This window comes from Notechis scutatus, chromosome 2 (genome assembly GCF_049901735.1).
Source record: "Notechis scutatus isolate UNSWTSFEM ecotype Mainland chromosome 2, rNotScu1.2, whole genome shotgun sequence".
Taxonomy (NCBI): domain Eukaryota; kingdom Metazoa; phylum Chordata; class Lepidosauria; order Squamata; family Elapidae; genus Notechis; species Notechis scutatus.
This window is the reverse complement of record NC_142010.1, coordinates 113118428-113138836: the sequence shown is the minus strand read 5'-3', so window position 1 is coordinate 113138836 and position 20409 is coordinate 113118428. Positions and strand designations below refer to the sequence as shown.

Below are 20409 nucleotides of genomic sequence, written 5' to 3'. Positions count from 1 at the left end.
GCCTTGTTGCATCTCCCTTGCATCCTCTCTGCCGATGGCCATGTCTCCCTCACGCCCTCCCCCACTCAGCAAAAACCCATCTATCTGCCTGCTGGCCTGGAACTTGCAACTTCCTGCTGGCTTCTCCACTGTCATGCCCTTGGTAGAGTCGGATTCTGAAGGAGAAGAGGAACACAGGGAGTGGAGGTGTGGCTCCAGAGGTTGTGGAGGAGGCTGGGGAAGGGCAGAGGCCGGCTGGGCAATCAGAGGAAGAATCAAGCCCATCCCCTCTTCATCCTAGGACACGCAGGGAGGAATGGAGAAGGAAGCAACTTGGCTTACGAGAGAGGAAGCGGCCAAGATCCCCCTCATTAGTTGCAGCTGGGGAGAATAGTATATAAGAGAGACGGTTACAACACAGCGTTGCCAGAAGCAAAGTATGTTTTATTTTGGGCTGAACTTATCTTGGTTGGTGTCCTTCCAACAGACTGTGCCTTGTTATCTCCTTGAAGTTGGTAATTATTTATCCTGATCCGTTGTGAATTTCCTTCATTGTAGTTTGCTTTGGTTTTTTTATTTCACCTCTATCTGCTCATTAAGTTCAGACTGTATTGCTTTCTTTTTAAGGACTATTTTTGAGTAAGTTTTATCTCCAACAGAGAATTATTGAACAGTGGGGCCAAGTTGGAGGCATTAAAGGACATTTATTTACGTTTTGGATTTTGTTACGTTTGTGTTACACTCCGGGTCATCACATCCACTGACTTAGTTGTGAAAAGCTGGCAGGAAGCAGCCTCATCTAATGACCATGGGATTCAGTTAATGATCACAACCGGCATTGGAGGGATTGCCATCGTTAAGTGATGGGTCGCACTTTACAATTGTACCAGTGAACAACAGAAATTCTGGCCCTGATTGCCATCGTATCTATAAAGATGACATGCTGCTCTTTAGAAAAATTGCATCTCATTGTTTGCCAGAGAAGAAATTGCCAACTAGTTCAGATGAATGTGGAGAATGGCTGTCATATTAATATGGTCATATTAAAATATTTTTTATTTAGCAAATTTATATAGATGCCCATGACTGTGGATCACATATAACCAACAATTAAAAATAATATAATAGTACTGTAATACAAATATTAATAATTGTACTAATAACACAAAATCATCTTTAATTTTAAGTGTGAAAGGAATCCTTTCAATTTTCACCATATATTTACCGAAGTTAACTGCATTGAGCCTAAATTTTTCCTAATTTAGTACCTCCAGAGAGGGGGTGGGGATAATACTCAGCTTGCAACTATTCATTTAGTGACCCTTCAAAGTTACAATAGCACTGAGAAGAATGACAATTTTTCACATCGCGTGATCAAAAAAATCAGACATTTGGCAACTGGCATATATTTATGACAGTTGCAGTGTCCTAAGGTCATGTGATCATTTTTTGGGGAAGCAAAGTCAATAGGAAAGCCAGATTCACCTCACAACTGTGTTACTAACTTAATAACTGCAGTGGTTGATTTAACAACTGTGGCAAGAAAGGTCGTAATATGGGACAAAACTCACTTAACAACTGTCTTGCTTAGCAACATAAATTTTGGGCTCAATTGTGATCATAAGTCCAGGCTTACTCATATCATACCATAATTCCCAGCAATTGTAAATCTGTGGCTATGACGATTGCAGGTCCTGTAACTGGATCTGTTGCCCAACCAACCTGTCTGGTAGCAGGATGATTTAGAAAAAGCTGACATAAGCCTTCCACCTTTTTCTGTACAAAATCATTCAAATGCTTTGCAGCATTCTATATTTAAAAAGGGGACAATCCAGCAACTTGCTACACAATTAAACAGTCTGTACTTTACTATAAGATAGCTGAAATGGCCCCGTCTTTAATGTGTCTCAACCACCCAGTAGTACTGATGGGGCCAGCTTCTATCATCTTTATATTAAAAGCCGTGTTAACTCTATTAAGGGTCTTCTCTTGGTCCCTAGTGAAAGATTTATTATACTATAATGGCAGGTGGCACCTCTGCAGATCCATACTGAACAATGCCTATCTGATGATTACATTAAATGCGTCATTCAGACAATCTGCAACTTCACAAACGTATCCAAATTCCTGCTAAGACCAGTTTAGTGGTTAAGGTGGTTAAGGCTCCAGGCTAGAAACCAGGAGACTAAGATCTAAACCCATCTTGGGCATGAAATCGGGTCGGGTGACTTTGGGCCACTCATAATCTCTCAGTCCAATTCACCCAACAGGGTTTTGGTTATGGGGAAAATAGGAAGAGGAGGAAGGGAGGAGCACTTGGGTATATTTGCCGTCTTGAGTTACTTATACAAATAATAAAGGCGTTTTTTTAAAAAAATCTTTTTAAAAAAATTAAGCCCTCATTGCAGTCTATTTCACAAGATAGTTGTAAAAGTAAAGGAAAAAGAATTCAGTTGTTTGTTTTGGAGGAAGAACAAGATAATGATTAAACTCATTTTACCACATTCATATGGCTATTGACATACACAATCTCTTCTCTATGTTTCCATTAATCCCCCATTGCCAAGTTCCACCGCTATGCTCAACCCAATCATGCTTTTCCCCCCTACGTGCTCATCTCCTTTTCCAGATGATTCATCCCTCTATTAAAAAAAAAGGGGCTCTCCCACCTGGGCACCAGGGTTTTCAGAAGCACCTGTCTCCATTCGCTGTGCTGCAGACTGGGATCCCACCAGGCGCTGGTTGCTATTGAAGTAAGAAGGAGGACATTCCTGTAGGATGGGAGGAGAATATTAAAAAAATAAAAGCAGTAGTTTTCCTTCTGGAAATTCCAGACTGGAAAAGTAACCTATTACTCAACATGAGCTAGCAAGTGGTCCACAAGAAATACTAATTCTACTGAATCCTTTCTCTGGAGCCCATTCTGTATCTTTCACTAAAATGTATGGAGTACGTGTAGGGAAGGGAGGTAAAAACTTTGCTTTCCCCAAATGGAAACATACAAGGCAGGTACACCATTACAAAATTTCCAAACAACAGCTACTATATTGGCAGCATCCCAAACCAACTCTTGGTATCTCTGGTGTTCTCTTTGAGCTTTTCTCTGTTCTCCCCACACACTAGGAGCAGCACTCAATGAGCTGATCAATAGTTCCATCATCAAGAGTCATAAAGCTGCTCTTGATCATGGAAGCCCCCTGCAGATATGCCCCCACATCTCTCTAAAGCAGGGGTGGCAAACTTTTGGCTCGGGGCCGCATTGACTTTTAAAATTTGACAGACGGGCCGGTCAGCACAAGATTTTTTGGGAATCGCCCCCACCCTTCCCCCTTCTTCTCCTCCTTCCTCCCCTCGGAGGCCCCCTGAGTCAGGAATTGCTACCGCCGCGCGCCCGCGCAGCTCCAGTCCCGCTGCCTCGGGAAGGAAAGGCAAAAGAGCCGCGGCGGTGCTTTGCAACGGCAGCAGCGGCACTGGAGGCTCAGGCTCAGCGGCTCCTGGTTTTGCCTTTTCCTTCCCAAGGCAACGCGGACTGGAGCCGCTGAGCTGCGCCGGCGGTAGCAACTCCTGACAGCCCCAGCCGGACACCTGAGCGGAGCCCGGGCAGAACTGCCTGTTGCTGCTGCCAGAGCACTGCTGGGTCGCTCTCCTCCAAGCAGCCTGCCCGCCCACCGGGCTTCCCTCTGCCGCGTGGCTCGGGGCCAGGCGCGAGCGCCCGCGAGTTAAAAGGAAGCCGAAAGTTGTTGGGAAGTTGCTCAGGTTTCCAGGGCTTCCAGGCTTAACTTTGCACAACTTTGCCTTTGCAAAGTTTAAGCCTGGAAGCCCTGGAAAAAAAAGGGGGATTGGTGGGGACTCACCTTCGAGAGGTTGCACTGAAGGTAATTTCGAACTCCCAGCCGAGGCCTTTGCAAAGTTCTTCTTTCTTTCCTACCCCGAGAGCGCTCTGCACTGTTTTGCAGCTTTGGGGGCCACGCGGCGCAGGGTAATAGCCCAGCTATTTTTTTCAGGGGCGGGCGGATTGGACAGACCAACGGGCTGGATGTGGCCCGCGGGTCGTAGTTGCCCACCCCTGCTCTAAAGTGTGATTTTCAGTGGGGTGGGAGGGGGCTTGCAATCTCTCTCTTTCTCCGACCAACCAAACCTGAGAGATAAAACGAGATGAAAACGAACATTTCTTGCACATATAGAATCTGATGTGACTGGCTAATCTTACTAGGTGGTGTTATCCAACTATGCCAAAGAGTAGCAGGTAGGTTAGGCAGAGATTGATAGGCCCATCTGCCACCATGGGGGTTGCGTGTGTGTTCAAAACAGGACAGATGCTGGATGCAGGGGGTTGCAATGCAAGTGCAACCTCTTTGCCCACGTGTACGGCATCAACGCCCATAGGAAAGAGGGAAGCTTGAATCCTTGAAGCCGCATCCGGTATCTTGCCGGTTTCAACACCCGCCACCATGGATGCCAATGGACAGACCACAATTTGCACAACTTTTCCATTCTTCAACAGAAGAGAATGCAGGGCATCTCAGCAGTAATAGGCCAGGGTTGTTGTAATTACAGTGAAGCTACCTGGCGGTGTTTCCTCAGTGCCCCAAGAGGAGGGTGAACCTTTGTGTGTCTCCACTTTCCCTGTACATTGCTACATTGCTGGAATTATAGTAAAAGAAATGAACTGGAGAGCAGATGGCTGTTTTAGACCAATTCCCCACTTGCACAGATAATGGCCCAGCAAACATTTTGCTCTGTCCCCCCAATGCTGCCTTCATCCAATACTTGGGTCATGGAGCAAGGCAGGCTTAGGCTGGCCTAAGCTGCACCAGTATTTTCCTTCTTATTCCAACACTATCTAAGGGCAGCCACAAGTAGGTAAAACCCATTAGGCTCTGGCACCCATTGCCCAAGAGAGAAATTGGGTGGCTGCAGTGAGTTCAAAATGAAATAAGAGAGAAGGATCATATGGAGACAATGAATTTCACAGCGGGTATTATTTCCTGCTGGCTGAAGTGTGAGTGGTAGGCATTATGCTTGGGTAGAGCAATGCCCCAAGACTGATGGGATTGGCAGAGACGTATGCATACCTCTGTGAACAGCTATAAATCATTTTATGTGTTGGGAGAAAGCCAGTCTAAACGCAGCACCATGGGTCAAACATTGGTCTCAACCACAACTGGGGTGGGAGATGTCCAGGAAGTATTTCTCCTCCCACATATAGGGAGGCATGTTCACAGGAAGCTCCACCCCCTTCACCCTTCACCAGAATGCTTGCTGCCTTCATGGGAGCCTCCTTAAGAACGGGGCAAAGTGCCGTTGTTCTTGAGACCAGCTGAAATGTTATGCCCGTGAAAGCCGACATTTCCTTTTTCAGACAGCAACTTCTCTTCACTCACTCACTCACTCACAGAGGGGTGCATTTTTCGTGGTTCTGAATAAAGCTACACCTGTCTGGATATTTCCACCTGGCAATATGACATTACAGTAATCCTATTTCCTAGAACAAGGAAAGAACAAAAGAAGGGCTTTGATTGGGTAACACACTAAAGCTACTGCTTTTATTCTGGGGTTGTTGTTTTTATATATATAATCTTAAATAAGTACGTGGGAGAATTTTTTTTTTATTTAGTTCTGTTTAATGTAACTTTGCCAAATTTGCATAAACTAAAATACAATTAGACCGCAACCAATGCTGCGGTTTAAAAAAAAGGATGCTAGATACAAAAACATATTCTACCGTGTTTCTCACATAATAAGGCCGGGCCTTATTTTTTTTTTTGAGCTCCGAAAAAACGGCTAGGCCATCTTTTCGGGGGTAACTTAATTTCCCCCCTTTCATCCTCATCTAGAGCGCCCCGCGGGCAGCCTCGCCACCAGCTGCTCCTAACGGGCGATCATGGCGAAGCGCAGAGAGCTCCCTACTCCCACCAAACACCTTTGCTGCAGACCCAAACACCTGACGCTGTTGCTTTCCCTTCTGCCCATTCCGCTGCCATTTGGAGTGCCATTGGAGCTGCTGCCGCCGTTTGGGGTGCCGTTGGAGGTGCCACCGCCGTTGGAGTGCCGTTGGAACTGCTGCCGCCGTTTGGAGCTGCCTCTGCCGTTTGGAGCCGCCGCCGTTTGGAGTGCCGCTGCCACGCTTTGGAGCTGCCGCTTCCGCGTTTGGAGCACTGCCGCTGTTTGGAGCACCACCGCCACTTCAAACACGGCGGCAGCTCCAAACACGGACGCGGCAGCTCCAAATGTGACGGAGGCACTCCAAACGGCGGCGGCAGCTCCAAACGGCGGCGGCGGCTCCGCTTCCTGCCTCTGCCGTTTGGAGCCACCGTCACGTTTGGAGCTGCCGCTTCCGTGTTTGGAGCTACCGTCGTGTTTGGAGTGGCGGCGGTGCTCCAAATGGTGGTGGTGCTCCAAACAGCGGCAGTGCTCCAAACGCGGAAGCGGCACCTCCAAACGTGGCGGCGGCACTCCAAACTGCGGCGGCGGCTCCAAACGGCAGAGGCAGCTCCAAACGGCGACAGCAGCTCCAACGGCACTCCAAATGGCAAGTCCCCCACCTTCCCTATTTTGCATGTTTTAAACTAGGCTAAATTTTGGGGACTTAAGATTTTATGCCTAGAAAACATGCTGGGTCTTCCTATTGGTGGAGGCATTGTTGGAGAAACACGGTATTAGGAAAATCCTGGGTGGGGTGACCCTTCCTTTTCTATTTTGCTGTTTTAAACTAGCCTTCAATTTTTGGGGAGGGTCTTAAGTTGATTTTAAAGTGCCTTTCAGAGAATCTCATCTGCCATCATCAGGGTCTTCCTATTGGTGGAGGCCGTATTGTTGGAGAAACACGGTATTAGGAAAATACTGGGTGGGGGTGAGAGGTAATTTATATATGCTTTCTTTTTTCTTTCTTTTCATATATATATATATATATATACACACTTTCTTAAGTTTTCGCAGGTACTTACATGTATGGTATTCAGCTTTGTTCGGGTATTTTCCCACGTCATTATAGTTGTGCTTTTAAAGTTGTAGCAACGTTTCATCAGAATCTCATCTGCCATCATCAGGCTTCTGTATAGTGTTTGTCTGTGAGTCAGACTTTCACAGCCGTTTCTGTTTTAAATTTGGGGCTAGCCTACTGCTGTGCCAGAATGGTTTTTTCTTCATCCTGATTGGTTGGGAGTCTTGGTCTGTGTTTATTGGTCTTGGAGTTTGCTGTGTTCTGCTTGATTGGTGTTTCTAATATCTTCTGTCTGTTTTGTAGCTTTTTTTTGTCTTGATTGGCTGGCAACATTGTGTTTCCTGCATTGGAGGCTTTTAGTGAGGCTTGACTCTGAGTAAACGGACGACTATCATTTATTAGGAAGCTAGGTTTCATTTGGGTGCCTGGTTGGGGTGTGTTTGAGCTGGAGGTATCGCGGGCGGGGTCTGTTTGTGCCCAGGTGTTTGCCTGGCTTGTGGTGTGGAGATTTTTTTGTTTGTGAGTGCAGGCTTCCAAATATATTGACAGTCTGGTAGAGTCATCTCTTCTATTCATGCTTTCAGGTCTTTTTTCAATCTCTATGGCTTCTCTGATAATTCTGTAGCTGGGGTTTTCTATAGTGGCTAGGGTTTTGGTGCCATTGAAATTGATGCTATGACCTGTGGCTTTCATGTGTTGGACTAGTGAGGAAGTGTGTTCCATCTTTTTTACAAGACAAAAAAAAACAACGCTACAAAACAGACAGAAGATATTAGAAACACCAATCAAGCAGAACACAGCAAACTCCAAGACCAATAAACACAGACCAAGACTCCCAACCAATCAGGATGAAGAAAAAATCATTCTGGCACAGCAGTAGGCTAGCACCAAATTTAAAACAGAAACGAACACAATATAGAAGCCTGATGATGGCAGATGAGATTCTGCCGAAACATTGCTACAACTTTAAAAGCACAACTATAATGACGTGAGAAAATATCCGAACAAAGCTGAATAACTAACATACATACATACATACATACATACATACATACATACATACATACATACATACATACATTTTCTGAAGCTGAAAAGGATCTGATTCAGACTTCTGGGATCTGCATTATTTTCTATTAAAACTGAGAGCCAGACAGAAATATGCTAGGAAAGGTGGTTCAGTGGGGGTGAGGAGCAGACATGGAAGTAAATAGGAATGTGCGTTTCCAGGGAGTTTGTTTTAATAATGGACTCACAAATGACCTGAACACAGAATTCCTGATGATTGCTATATAATTATGCCACTCAGTTCTGATTACTGAGGAGCAAGTCCAGAGGATACAATTGTTTTCAAGCTCCTCTTGTGTTCTTTCCAGGGTCATCTGTGCAACTAACTCAAGTGCTCCTCCTTTGGGGAGGAGAGTTTTCACTTGATTGCAGTTGAAAGTCCCTTTTTATTAACAATGGGGCAGCCCTCTCTGAAGGAGGGACAGGAAATTGTCATTAGACATAGTAGGCAGTGTCCGACCAGTCACGTTTTAAAGAGATATAAAGCATGAATCTGAATGACTAATAGAGGTCAAAGCCTCCATTTTGCATCTTCCCCTTTTCCCTAAAATACAAAATTGAGTGCAGAGACCTACTATTTGAAGACAAGCCTTGTCAAGTGGAACTTTCATAAAGGGATATTAGTTTGCTAATTAATCCCATTGCTAAGGCCAGCCAAATAAACCAAAATCCACCATCCCCCCCAAAAAAACCAAGCAAAACAAAAACGAAGGATACCACCACCAGCACCCAGGAGAATTTTCATGTTTGGTCTGAAATCTGAATCTGGGATTTGAATAATAACAGAATAACAGAGTTGGAAGGGACCTTGTTTTTCATCTAGTCCAACCCCCTGCACAAGCAGGAGACCCTACATCATTTCTGACAGGTGGCAATCCAGTCTCTTCTTGAAAACTTCCAGTGATGAAGCTCCACGATTTCTGAAGCCAGAAGCAAGAACTAGATATTGCTTTAGGGTAGAGATTCTTAACCTCAGCCACTTTAAGATCTATAACCAGGGAGCTAGAGTCCCTATCTTAAGCACTGTTTTAGGTTTTGCAAGTTTAATTGACACGTGGCATAGATTCACTGGACCTGAGCTCAGCATGACTGCTTTAGGATCACTATAGACTAGGGGTGTCAAACTCACGGTGTCATGTTATCATCATCACGTGACGTATTGCGACTCCCCCCCCTCGCTAAACTGGGCATGGGCGTGGCCAGTCCGTGAGTTTGACACCCTAGCCATAGACCAACATTTTCAAGGCAGTTTTACCTTCATCAGCTAACCAAACTTTTCAAAAATCTTCATAAATGGTCGTGCAAACATGAAAAAAAAAGGGATCTGTGTACCTACTAAAAAGTATAGTTGGCCAGATAATTTAAAATCAGGCAATAGCTTAAAGCAGTGGTCCCCAACCTTTTTTGTACCAGGGACCAGTTTCAAGCACAAACACTTTCTCAAGGACCCTGAGAATCCGAGTTTGGTGGTTTTGCTTGCAGACGTTTCATTACCTGACTAGGTAACATCTGATGTTGTTACCTGAGTCGGGTAATAAAACGTCTGCCAGCAAACCACCAAGTTCAGGGCGCCTCGGCCCTGCCTTCCTCAGCCCCATCCCTCAGGTGTCTCCCTCCCTCCCTCAGGTGTCTGCCTCGTTCCTCTCTCAGTCGCTCTCTCGCTGCTCCACCAGCCCAGGAAGAAACTGCTTCAAAGAAGCGGGGTGGCTTTTCCTGTCGCCGCAGCTCCTCCGAAGCACCGTTTACCCCACCCGCCCGCCGCGCAGCGGGTTCAGCCCAGTGCTCCGTTCTGCCTGCCTGCCTTCGTTTCGGGCAGCTTCGGCTGATAAAAAGAGGCGAATAGTTATTATTCTCAGCCGAAGCTGCTCCCAAACAACCAAACAGGCAGGCAGGCAGAACGGGGCACTGAACAGAACTGCGCGCGGGTGGGCGGGGTGGGGGTGAACGGGCGCTTCGGAGGCGCTGCAGCGACAGGAAAAGCCACCACCCCCGGCTTCTTTGAAGCAGTTTCTTCCTGGGCTGGTGGAGCAGCGAGAGAGCGACTGAGAGAGGAACGAGGCAGGAGGAAACCGAAGCTGCTGAGCCAGAGAGCAGGACAGGCTTCGGTTGCTTCCTCCCTCCCTTCTCTCATTTGTGTCCTTGATCCCCGATCCCAGCAGCATTCACCGAAGGCGAAGAAAGCCGCCATTTTTTTTTTTTTTTTTATTTGCGCCCGGTACAGAGTGCTCCACGGACCGGACCGGTGGTTGAGGACCCCTGGCTTAAAGGATCCATCTCATGGCTGTCCCTCTCCAAATACTACAGCCTTTAAGAATTCCTGCCCAACTGGTAGCTGAAAATTCTGGGACATTACAATGCACACAGAGGGCAAGAGGTTAAAGAAAATGTTACCAGGATATGTTTTTTATGCTGGTCCGTTTCAATGTGGTTTGTTTGTTTTTAGAAACAGATCAAAACCAGTCAACCACAGTTAACTCAGCAAACAATGGCTAAACCAGTAATCGTTTTATGCATTATTTAAAATACTGGCTAGGTTTAATCATATGATTAAGTATCAGTATGTTTCCTCTGAAACTGTCCAGCCATTTGATTTCTGATCCAAGAAGGGATATCCATATGGGTTGGAAGCAAGGGGTGGTTTCTTTCCAGGCAATTGTTTTTCAAGAGATGAAGAGAATGGAGTCTTTGGGGACATCTATCTAGTCACAGGGCATACAAGCCAAGACAGTTTGACTTGACCTCAGCTTTTGAAACAAACTGAGTGAATTTTGAAAGTCCTAAACATAGGACAAACATAGCAATTAGGCTGATGCACTTCTTCTGAGAAAAGTAAGCAAGAACCACCATGAGAACTAAATCCTTGGAGACATCTATTGACTCACATGACATGCTCTTTAAGCCAAGATAGTTTGACTCGACCTCAGCTTTTAAAGCAAATCTCGTCAGCTCTGAAAGCTCTAAACAGAGACAAACATAGTTGTTAGGCCAATGCACTTCTAAGAAAAATCAGCAAGAACCACCGTGAGACCTTGACATGTCTTCACATATAAAATCAGCTAGGATGACCAAGCTAATTCTCACACTTTCACCCTGGAAGCTTTCTTTCCTTACTTACTGAACAGGGGCGGCTTAAGAAAAACAAATGTTGCATGAAGGCAGCCTTTCTACGTACCCTGGGGACATTTGGTAATAAAGAACTTCCTGAGGAAAAAGCTGTCCCAAGAAAGCCTTATCGCAAAACACTTGGCTGAATCATAGAGGAGACAGATGTCAGCTGCTTCCAAGCTATTCTCAAGCCGTTTCTGCACAGAAGTATAAGACACTGTATTTCTAACTTCCATAATTCCATATGATTTAGATTTAGTACATAACGATTCCATTCTTCTGAACACAGAGGGGGATAATTAAAAACACTTGCTCTACACTTACTACAGCTATGGGAGAAGAAGGCGACTTATGTTAAATCACAGACAGCTCTATTTAAACTGGAAACCTATAAGGGACTGTTGCTGCAACAAATGGGGGAATATAGTAGAGGCAACAAGGAGAGTAAAGCAGAGTCTACTTGCATCGCAGTTATCTTGGCAACGTCTTCTTCGAAACGCAGCCTCTTTGGACTTTCAATGTGGATTATAAAAAACTCCCAGATACTTTGCCAAGAGTGGTAGGATGCATGATGCCTTTGGTGGCCCAGGGCAGGAAAGGTCTATTTTAAAGGTCAATCTTATTAACTGAGCAAGATACCTCTGGATATGGAAATACATACATACAGTATTGCAACTCTGTATAGACTTCGGGCGATATACCCTCTGAGAGTTTTGAATTTCTGACGGGGGTGGTGGGAGGTGAGGATAGGATGAGAGAATAGGAGGAAGGTATAATGAATCGAACCCTTCTGGAATCCTTTTGGTTCCACTTTTTCAGTGCTTTCAAACAAGCATTTTATTTAAATAAATGTAAAAAAATCCACAATGTGCTTCCGCAAAAGACAGAAAGGGAGAACGTTTCTCTTTCTGGCTGTCCCCAGTCGTGAACTGTGAAAGGTATAATGCTGGTTGCCGGGATACTGGCAATGGAGAATGGGGTTGTCTGCATTTACGAGTTCCTTACAGGAGCACTCCCTGCTGTTTTCTCCATCCCTATAAGGAGAAGAGGAGGCCCGGGGCTGTAAAGGCCAGAAAAGTAAGGAGGGGCCCAGTTCTCATGGCACCATCATTACCCCCTGACACGACTCACTCTCAGTGTTACCTTCCCATCTGTTCTCATACTTCAATACCCGCTCCCGGATAGTACCACCCACTCTCAAAAGCAGCCAACTGGGGAGAGGCTCAGGTGAAAAGGCTTTGTTTGTAGACAGAGTGGGAAGTGAACAGGCGCTCCTGGGTGTGCAACACTATAACTTGGCAGGAGAGAACTGTAAATAGACCTTGAGTTGCTATTCAGCCAGCAGAAAGGAAAACTACACTCCCTTTATTCCAAGGGTGAGATGACAACCCTGCAAAGGGAGGCCTGCCAAAGACTGTGCAGGGGAGCAGCATGTGGCCTCCAGTCCTTGCAGAACACAAAGAGGCACGCTCTTTACCCAGGGTCCAAAAAGGGGCAGGGGAACAGCAAAGAGGCCTGGTGGGCAAGGGAACCTGATGAAACCCGAAGAAGCAGGCGACTGGCGAGATACTCACATACTGACTAGGGCTCTGGAAGAGTCGGCAAGAGCACAGAAATTGGCAGCAGAGAGGGTCCCGGTGGTACAAAAGGAGCAGCAGCACCAAAATGGCTACGATGAACACCGAGGAAGAAACTGCTAACAAAGAAGAGAAAAAGGGAAATACAATGAAGCATCTTGTACAGCTTCCGAATAACTATCAGGCTCAGTGAAATCTCTGCAAAGTAGGTATTCGGCTTCCGCCTAAACTTCCCCAAGGTCTACAACACTTGTCATCTCCAGCCAGCATGGCCCGCTAACAGAAATGAGTTGTTGTCCTAGAGCAGGGGCGTCAAACTCAAGGCCTGCAATCCGGATTCGGTCCGTGGGGTGCTTAGATCTGATCCGTGGGGCTGCTCTGGAAATAGCGAACAACCGGCCCACGGTGTCTCTGCCAGTGAAAACAGAGCTCAGGGGGCCATGCACACACACACCCCCCCGAGCTCCATTTTCACTGGCAGAGGGCTGCAGGTGGCCATCATAGGGAAAAATGGACATCGAGCTGGCCACACCCATCCTGGCCATGTCCAGTCCCAGCCCCCAACCCCCCAAGGTCAAACACAACACTGATGTGGCCCTCAATGAAATTGAGTCTGACATCCTGTCCTAGAGGATGGTTAAAGATAAGGCCAACAAGAAAAAACAAGGAAGTCAAAAGGCCCACAGCTGAAATAGCAAATGTACCACTGCAGCAATAGGAATGCAATCAGTTGGATAGTCCATGGCTCCAAAGACGATGCCCTCTTTAGGAAGGTCTGCACCACTGATTGTTTTTTTCCCCCAATACAGGAATATCTGCCCCCGATACAATTAGACGTTTACTATGCTTTGAACCTACCCACCCAGACCCCTTTTGCTAGATCAGAGGTCTCCAAACTTGGCAACTTTAAGACTTGTGGACTCCCAGAATTCTCCAGCCATCTATGCTTGAAGTCCACAAGTCTTAAAGTTGCCAAGTTTGGGGACCCCTGTGCCAGATGCTAATAGTTAACATAAATATGGATCAAAGGTACAAGAGGTAAGTTGAACAGATGCAACCATCTCATCTGTATCTGCAGATTTCGGAAACTTAATCTTTTAAACCACGACTAGTGAGAACTACCACCATCTTTCTGTCTACATCTGTTGCAGTTGTAAAATCAAGTACTACTCTGAAGCCGCGTTCTCAAAGTGCTTAGCAAATCCATCCCAAGATAACCCGAGGTGTAAAGGCTATCACTATCAAGTACTATTCAGTTGCCCTGCAGCATCCTAAAAGAATTAGTTACATTTGATTTTAAACTTGCACTATCTGGATTCCCAATGTATTACAGCCCAAGGTGCATTTCTGTTTCCACAATGTTGAGAAGGGTATTTAGGTATAATTCTTTCAATGGCTCTGTCCATCTCATCCTTCCATAGTGTAATATTTGATATGATCACCAGTTCTGCCAACCAGGAATCCCACAGATTTTTTTTCTATAGGCTATTTCTCTAGAGCAGGCTACTCTAATGATGTATTTATACCTCTAGAATGTATCTGTCACCAGCAATCTAAATACTAGAAGGAAGTAATTTGTTTATGACAAAGAGATCACAGAACTATTGGCTCTTTTCTTTAAGCCAGTTATAAGAATAGGAATCCAAGATGTCATGGGTTGACAAGGAACTGAGATAGGCCCATGGTTGTTATAATGATCATGAAATCATGAACCAGCTCCAGGCTTCAACCTGGATTTCAAAGTCTTCCTATAATGTGCTGTCCCAGTCAATTTATGGGAATTGGATAATTACTTAGGAATTATGAGCTGTCCCCTTAAGGGAAGGCATCATGGTAAATGTAGTTAAAGGTATCCTGGGAAATGTAGTCCAGGTCACGTGGCCACATCTGTAATCCCGATTGGTCACTAATTTGTCCCTTGAGAGGTTGGGGGAGTTTTCCTCACTTTTGCCTGAACTCACTAACTCATGGCAGCTGCTTTCTATCGCTACGAGATGTGTTAGGACAGGGTCCCCAACCGCCGGTCCGCGACCGGTACCGGGCATGCGAACAAGCCTTACCGGGCCGCTGGTTGCTGGGCGCCGCCATCTTTTTGGTAAAAGCGCTTCTGGTGAGCTTTTCCGGGTAGAAAGCTCACCGGGCGCTGTTTCGTCATAAAAGATGGCGGCGCTAGCGCTTCGTGAGCTTTTCCGGGTAGAAAGCCATTTCTACCCGAAAAGCTCACCAGAAGCGCTGCGCGCCATCTTTTATGATGAACAGCGCTCGTGACGTCACCGGAAGCGCCTTTTCGTCATAAAAGATGGCGGCGCCCAGTTGACGCTTACCGGCCGCGGCACCCAGCTGATGTCGGAACCGGGCACGCGGCGTCGAAAAGGTTGGGGATCCCTGTGTTAGGAGGTAACCATCTTTTACTACAAGGCAGATATACAAAGGATTGGTCATTAAAGAAGAACTTTGTCACAAAGGTGAGTTATGAGGATACCTGGTGAACCAATAAATATACTTTCTTATGGACGTCTTGTTGAGTTATCTATCTGCATCTGTACAGTTTATAAATCCACCTCTGTACAGGATACAGAAAAGTAAAAGATGGTTATCTCTTAACCCACCTCGTAGCGATAGAAAGCAGCTGCCATGAGTTAGTGAGTTCAGGCAAAAGTGAGGAAAATTCCCCCAACCTCTCAAGGGTCAAATTAGTGACCAATCGGGATTACAGATGTGGCCACGTGACCTGGACTACATTTCCCAGGATACCTTTAACTATATTTACCATGATGACTTCCCTTAAGGGGACAGCTCATAATTCCTAAGTAACTATCCAATTCCCATAGACTGACTGGGACAGCACATATAAACTCTACTGAAGAAAGGTGGAATATAAATCTCTCAAAAAAATAAGCAAACCAATAAGCAAACTTTTCCATACTTATAAATATGCAAGCTTCCTTAAATAAAATTATTTGTGATTCTTTCAGTTTATATATTGCCTTTTCTCCAGGAGCTAGTGGTGGTGGATAAAACATTCCCTTCTCCAAATTCTCCACAACAACAATCTTGAGAGATAGGCTGAAGAAAGATTTAAAGAGTTAGTCCAAGGTCACCTAACAACCTTCAATGATAAAAGGAGAACTTGGATCTTTCTAACCCAACAATGACTTCATTGCACAGCTCAGAAAAATCATTAATTTCTGAGTCTCTATAATTCAGTTTTATATCACGATATGAATACTGTTAAAATTTCTTCTCTGAAATCATAATCTGGCATTTGACTGCAAGCCTTTGGGGAAGAGACATGTCCAACTATATATTTCTTTTTTTGGTAAGAGACTTTTCATGAAGCCAATATTATAAAAACGTATATAAATAATAAATGTCCTAAACATCCAGAGAGACTTCTATATATTTTCAGGGAGCTGCTGTACTAAAAAACAAGATAAGAATGGTATGACGATTTTGTCTTCAGATACTCAGTACTTCTATTGAGTATCTATTTAGGTTCAATAAGGAATTTGAATAAGAGATAGTGTGTTGTTGACAACATGATGCACTTCCATTGGCATTCCATGTTCTCTACTTTGTGGAGAGGGAACAGGTCTAATTACACAATTTTTTGAAGTTTTGCTCTGCATAGAAAGTCATGAGACGGGGAAACCCGTGTGTCAGAAAGCCTAAAGTTGTTTCCCCCAGACAGTCCTATTTTCCTCACTCTTGACCTTTATTTCTTAATATCTCAAAAGAATTTGCTCTTGTCCATTATCTAATGGGTGGAGTTAATCAGGTAGGAGAAACTGTTTCAGTGGACATAGTCCATTTCTAGGCACCAATTCCTTACCACATACTTTTTCAGAGATTTGTTTGTAGTCCAATATGATTTGGGTCATCTGAGGTAATCTTGTTTAAATGGTCTGTAAAGTGAAAATGCATAAGGCTATGCTGAGCTATGTTTCTTATTCAACTTCGTGTTTTATTCCTTTCTCCAGCTGTTCGAAATCAAACAAAATATACTGGGAGATCCAGTTGTATCAGTTTTGACCACAATGAAGCGTAGCCTTGTATCTTTAGACTTCATATTGAACGCTTCATCAAATAAATAATCCTCCATCTTAAAAATCTAGGTATCAGGCATAGCTCTCTCTGCCATAGTACGGTTTTTTCTTGATTTAATGCAGCAGCTATACATTAGTCAAGTACATCCCTACTATAACCAAGATATAGGAATCTTCTTAGTGAAGATAGGATTTTAGAGATATCTTTTAACATTTTTCTTTTAACTGGTGATGCCTAGGTATAGTAAATGACAACTCCTATTACCTTCAACAGCACTGGCTACAAATGATATCAACAATATGGACTGCATCAGGTTGAGGTAGGCCATCCTAGAGATTTAGGTCTACTGACAGGGGAGATTGCAATCAAAATGTTTGCATTGTGAGACCAAACTGCTGTTCTTAAACCTAAAATTATTTCTGCTATTTATAATTCCTCCCAAATTACTTCTTCATTCCTGGATTCTAATGTAGAAAGAAAAAAGAGAGGGGGGGGGGAGGGAGGGAGGGAGGGAGGGAGAGAATGAAAGAAGAGAAGAGAGAGAGAGAAAAAGAAAGAAAGAAATTCTTTTACCAGGTTTTGCTTTACCAATTTCCTCTCTCCTTAATCCCTGCCTCTCCCTTTTCCTTATTCTTAGAACATAAATTCGTGGGCAGGCCTTTCTTTATTCTACTCTACATAGTGCTCAGTAAGAGGGAAGCATTTGACAAATAATTGAGTGAAAATTCTGTATCTCACATAATGAAGTGAAAATACCAGCAATTAAATAGTTGTTGAACACAGAGGACTAAGCTTCCAGCTTTTAGAATCTGTAATTCTACTGAATATTTACTCCCAGCAGTCCCATTGGCTTTTAAAGGACTGGAATAAGGAGCACTGGATGGTGGTCTTCCTCTCTTTATTTTTGCATGCCCAGATTTCTCCCACTTGTAAAGATCAGATGATAACATTTCCTTTCTGGACAAGGTACAATATTAAGTTCTCAATTGTAATCTGTTTCTGTAGAAGTTCATTAAAATAAGTCAAATATCACTAACTGCAGCTCTTAGATTAATCCAGCAGTTTCACTTTAGCTAAATTCCATTTGGTTCCATTTTCACAATCTGATGTCTTCACATGTCTATTACTCTCAATATTTCTTTTTTTTCTCCAAAACTTTATTAGTCTTTTATATCTTTAAAAACCAAACAAAACATAAATATTATGACATTAACAGTGTGTGACATCTATCTCATATACTTCTATTTTGTGCTTATTTATAAATATATACAGTTCATGCAAATATAAACCTTTAATCTAAGAAATGCTTATCGTTGACTCTTTTCATCATCCCTTTGTCTTAATTCAATTCAATCATACAAATTTTCCCAAATTCTATAATATTCAGACTCCTCTTTCTCTTGTAACATCAGGGTTAATTTCATCCATCTCAGCACACGCCATTATTTTTTGAATAACCAGTTGATCTGTTGGTATAGAATTGTTTCCAACATTGAGCATAGCCAATTCTAGTGATGGTTAAAACATGTAGTATTATATATTTTGTATCTTTCCCATATTTCTTTTTAATCATCCCTAATAGAAATAATTTTGGTTCCAAATCTATTTGTTCCTTGAGGATCTCTTGTAACCCCTTTTGAATTTTAAGCCAGTACTTCTGGGCTTCTAAACAATACCACCACATATGATAGTAAGTGCCTTCTTTCTTCTTACATTTCCAACATGCCAGATTCATGTTGGGATATATCAAATCATGGTAGTGATGGTAGTCATTTCTTTTAATATTTTGGTTTGTTTCCTTAAAATACTATAGATGTTATCCCAGATCAGCATCAATTAGTATGGGCCACTAATTTCAAGAGTTTATCAGTGTTATCTGAAATTAATCTTTGCAGATCCCAATGGAAGAATTTTGATGATGGAAGTGGTAATAGCCTCCAAACCGGTACTATTGGTAGTAATTTATGCGCCCAATGAAAATCAACAAGAGTTCTATACAATGTTACATAATAAAATTATTGAATTAGGACTCTACAGGTAATCCTCGAATTACAACAGTTCGTTTAGTGAAGTTACAACGGCACTAAAAAAAAGTGACTTATGACCATTTTTCACACCTATGACCATTGCAGCATCCCCCATGGTCATGTGATCAAAATTTGAATGCTTGGTAACAAGTTCACATTTATGACGGTTGCAGGGTCCTAGAGTCACGTGCAACATTTTGACAAGCAAAGTCAATGGAGAAGCCAGATTCACTTAATGGTATTACTAATTTAACAACTTCAGTAATTCACTTAACAAATGTGGCAAGAAAAGTCATAAAATAGGACAAAACTCACTTAACAAATTTCTCCCTTAGCAACATAAATTTTGGGCTCGATTGTGATCGTAAGTTTAGGACTACCTGCATTAGCTTCTGGGAATTCTGGAAGATATAGTCTATCAGTTCTGGAGAGTTGGAAAATACTGTATAAAGACTTTGGATGAGTACAGTTTAAAAAATACAGCAGGCTACTGTACTATACTTTTTTCTGCAATGTCAGAATAATAGAGCTCATAAATTATTGTTAAAATTTGGATTTGTCAGTTAAGGCATATGTTCAAAAAGAATGAATTGAACATTTTCAAAAAGTATTTATACATTTTTTGCCTATTTTTCTAATTAAAAATGTTAATTTAAGCCTCCTGATCAGGGATTTCATATGTAGAAAACTGATTTTAAATAACCTGCATCACATATGGCTAGATCAAGGAAGTTAATTAAAAAAACACCCTGATGTTTATTTAGAGTCAGTGGAGTCAGCAGAATTCTCACCTGCTTTGTATTTATTGGGATTTTATTAGTTTAAATTAGCTTTTCTGATTTGCTCTTGAAAAACCTGGTTGCTCAGCACTATGTTCATGTTGCAAGTAGGATCAAATTAAATTATAAGTTCCTACATAATTTTATTTTAAAAAGCCAATTCATCCATGTTGATTTGGCAGGATGGAGAACAAATCCAAGAAAATATCAACATGAAGTTCAACCAAGATTAAATTTCTGCTTTAAGATAAAACAGATACACAAGACTGGAAGTAACAGCCCCTGGACTAACATCAATGCACGTGGGAAAATACAATGGTCAAAAAAGACTTGAGCAAATCTATATTGCACCATCACAAGTAGAGCATTTATTTAGAGGATTTGGCCAATTGACCCTAAAGTACTGTGTCCAATTTGGGACACCAAAGTTTAAGAATATCCTATTCATCCATCTATCCATCCATCCAACATTATTTCCAAATAGCCTAAGTGAGATCATCATCTAGCGAGCTTCAGAGGAAAATGAGGGCTTGAAGTCTAACACAACAAGGGCTCTACTGACTAAGGAGAAAAAAAAAAGGGAGAAATTATGCTTAGCCAGGAGAATATATTCCGAAGTATGTGTCACATAAATAATAAGTAGAAAAATGTTTTCTTTCACCTAAAAGGTCTGAACTTTAATCCGCTCAAATGATAAGGAAAAGCATCAGGGTAAACATGAAAAAGAATTTCTTGATCCAAAGCCCTGTTTGTGAATAGATGGCTACCTATCAGGAGTGCTGATTGGACAAGATGACCTTTGAGGTCTTCTTCCAACACTCTAATTTGTTTGCTACACAGGTGTGATTCACATTAAATTCTGATGTAGTTGGTTTGATTTTAGC

The 20409-nt window shown here is 43.1% G+C and overlaps 1 protein-coding gene across 2 annotated transcripts in view; it reads right to left on the bottom strand.

Annotated features, from left to right (window-relative positions):
- The window catches only part of LOC148132190 (uncharacterized), a 31958-nt gene that overhangs the window by 9262 nt on the left and 2287 nt on the right, over positions 1-20409 (bottom strand). The window contains exons 2-3 of one of the 2 annotated variants that reach the window (XM_087955854.1): positions 12670-12791; positions 2649-2750 (exon numbers count right to left, since the gene is read on the bottom strand). In XM_087955854.1, the coding sequence (XP_087811980.1) occupies positions 2649-2750; positions 12670-12791 (224 nt within the window). The remainder of the gene's footprint in view (positions 1-2648; positions 2751-12669; positions 12792-20409) is intronic. The other variant, XM_087955855.1, reaches the window with a different exon arrangement.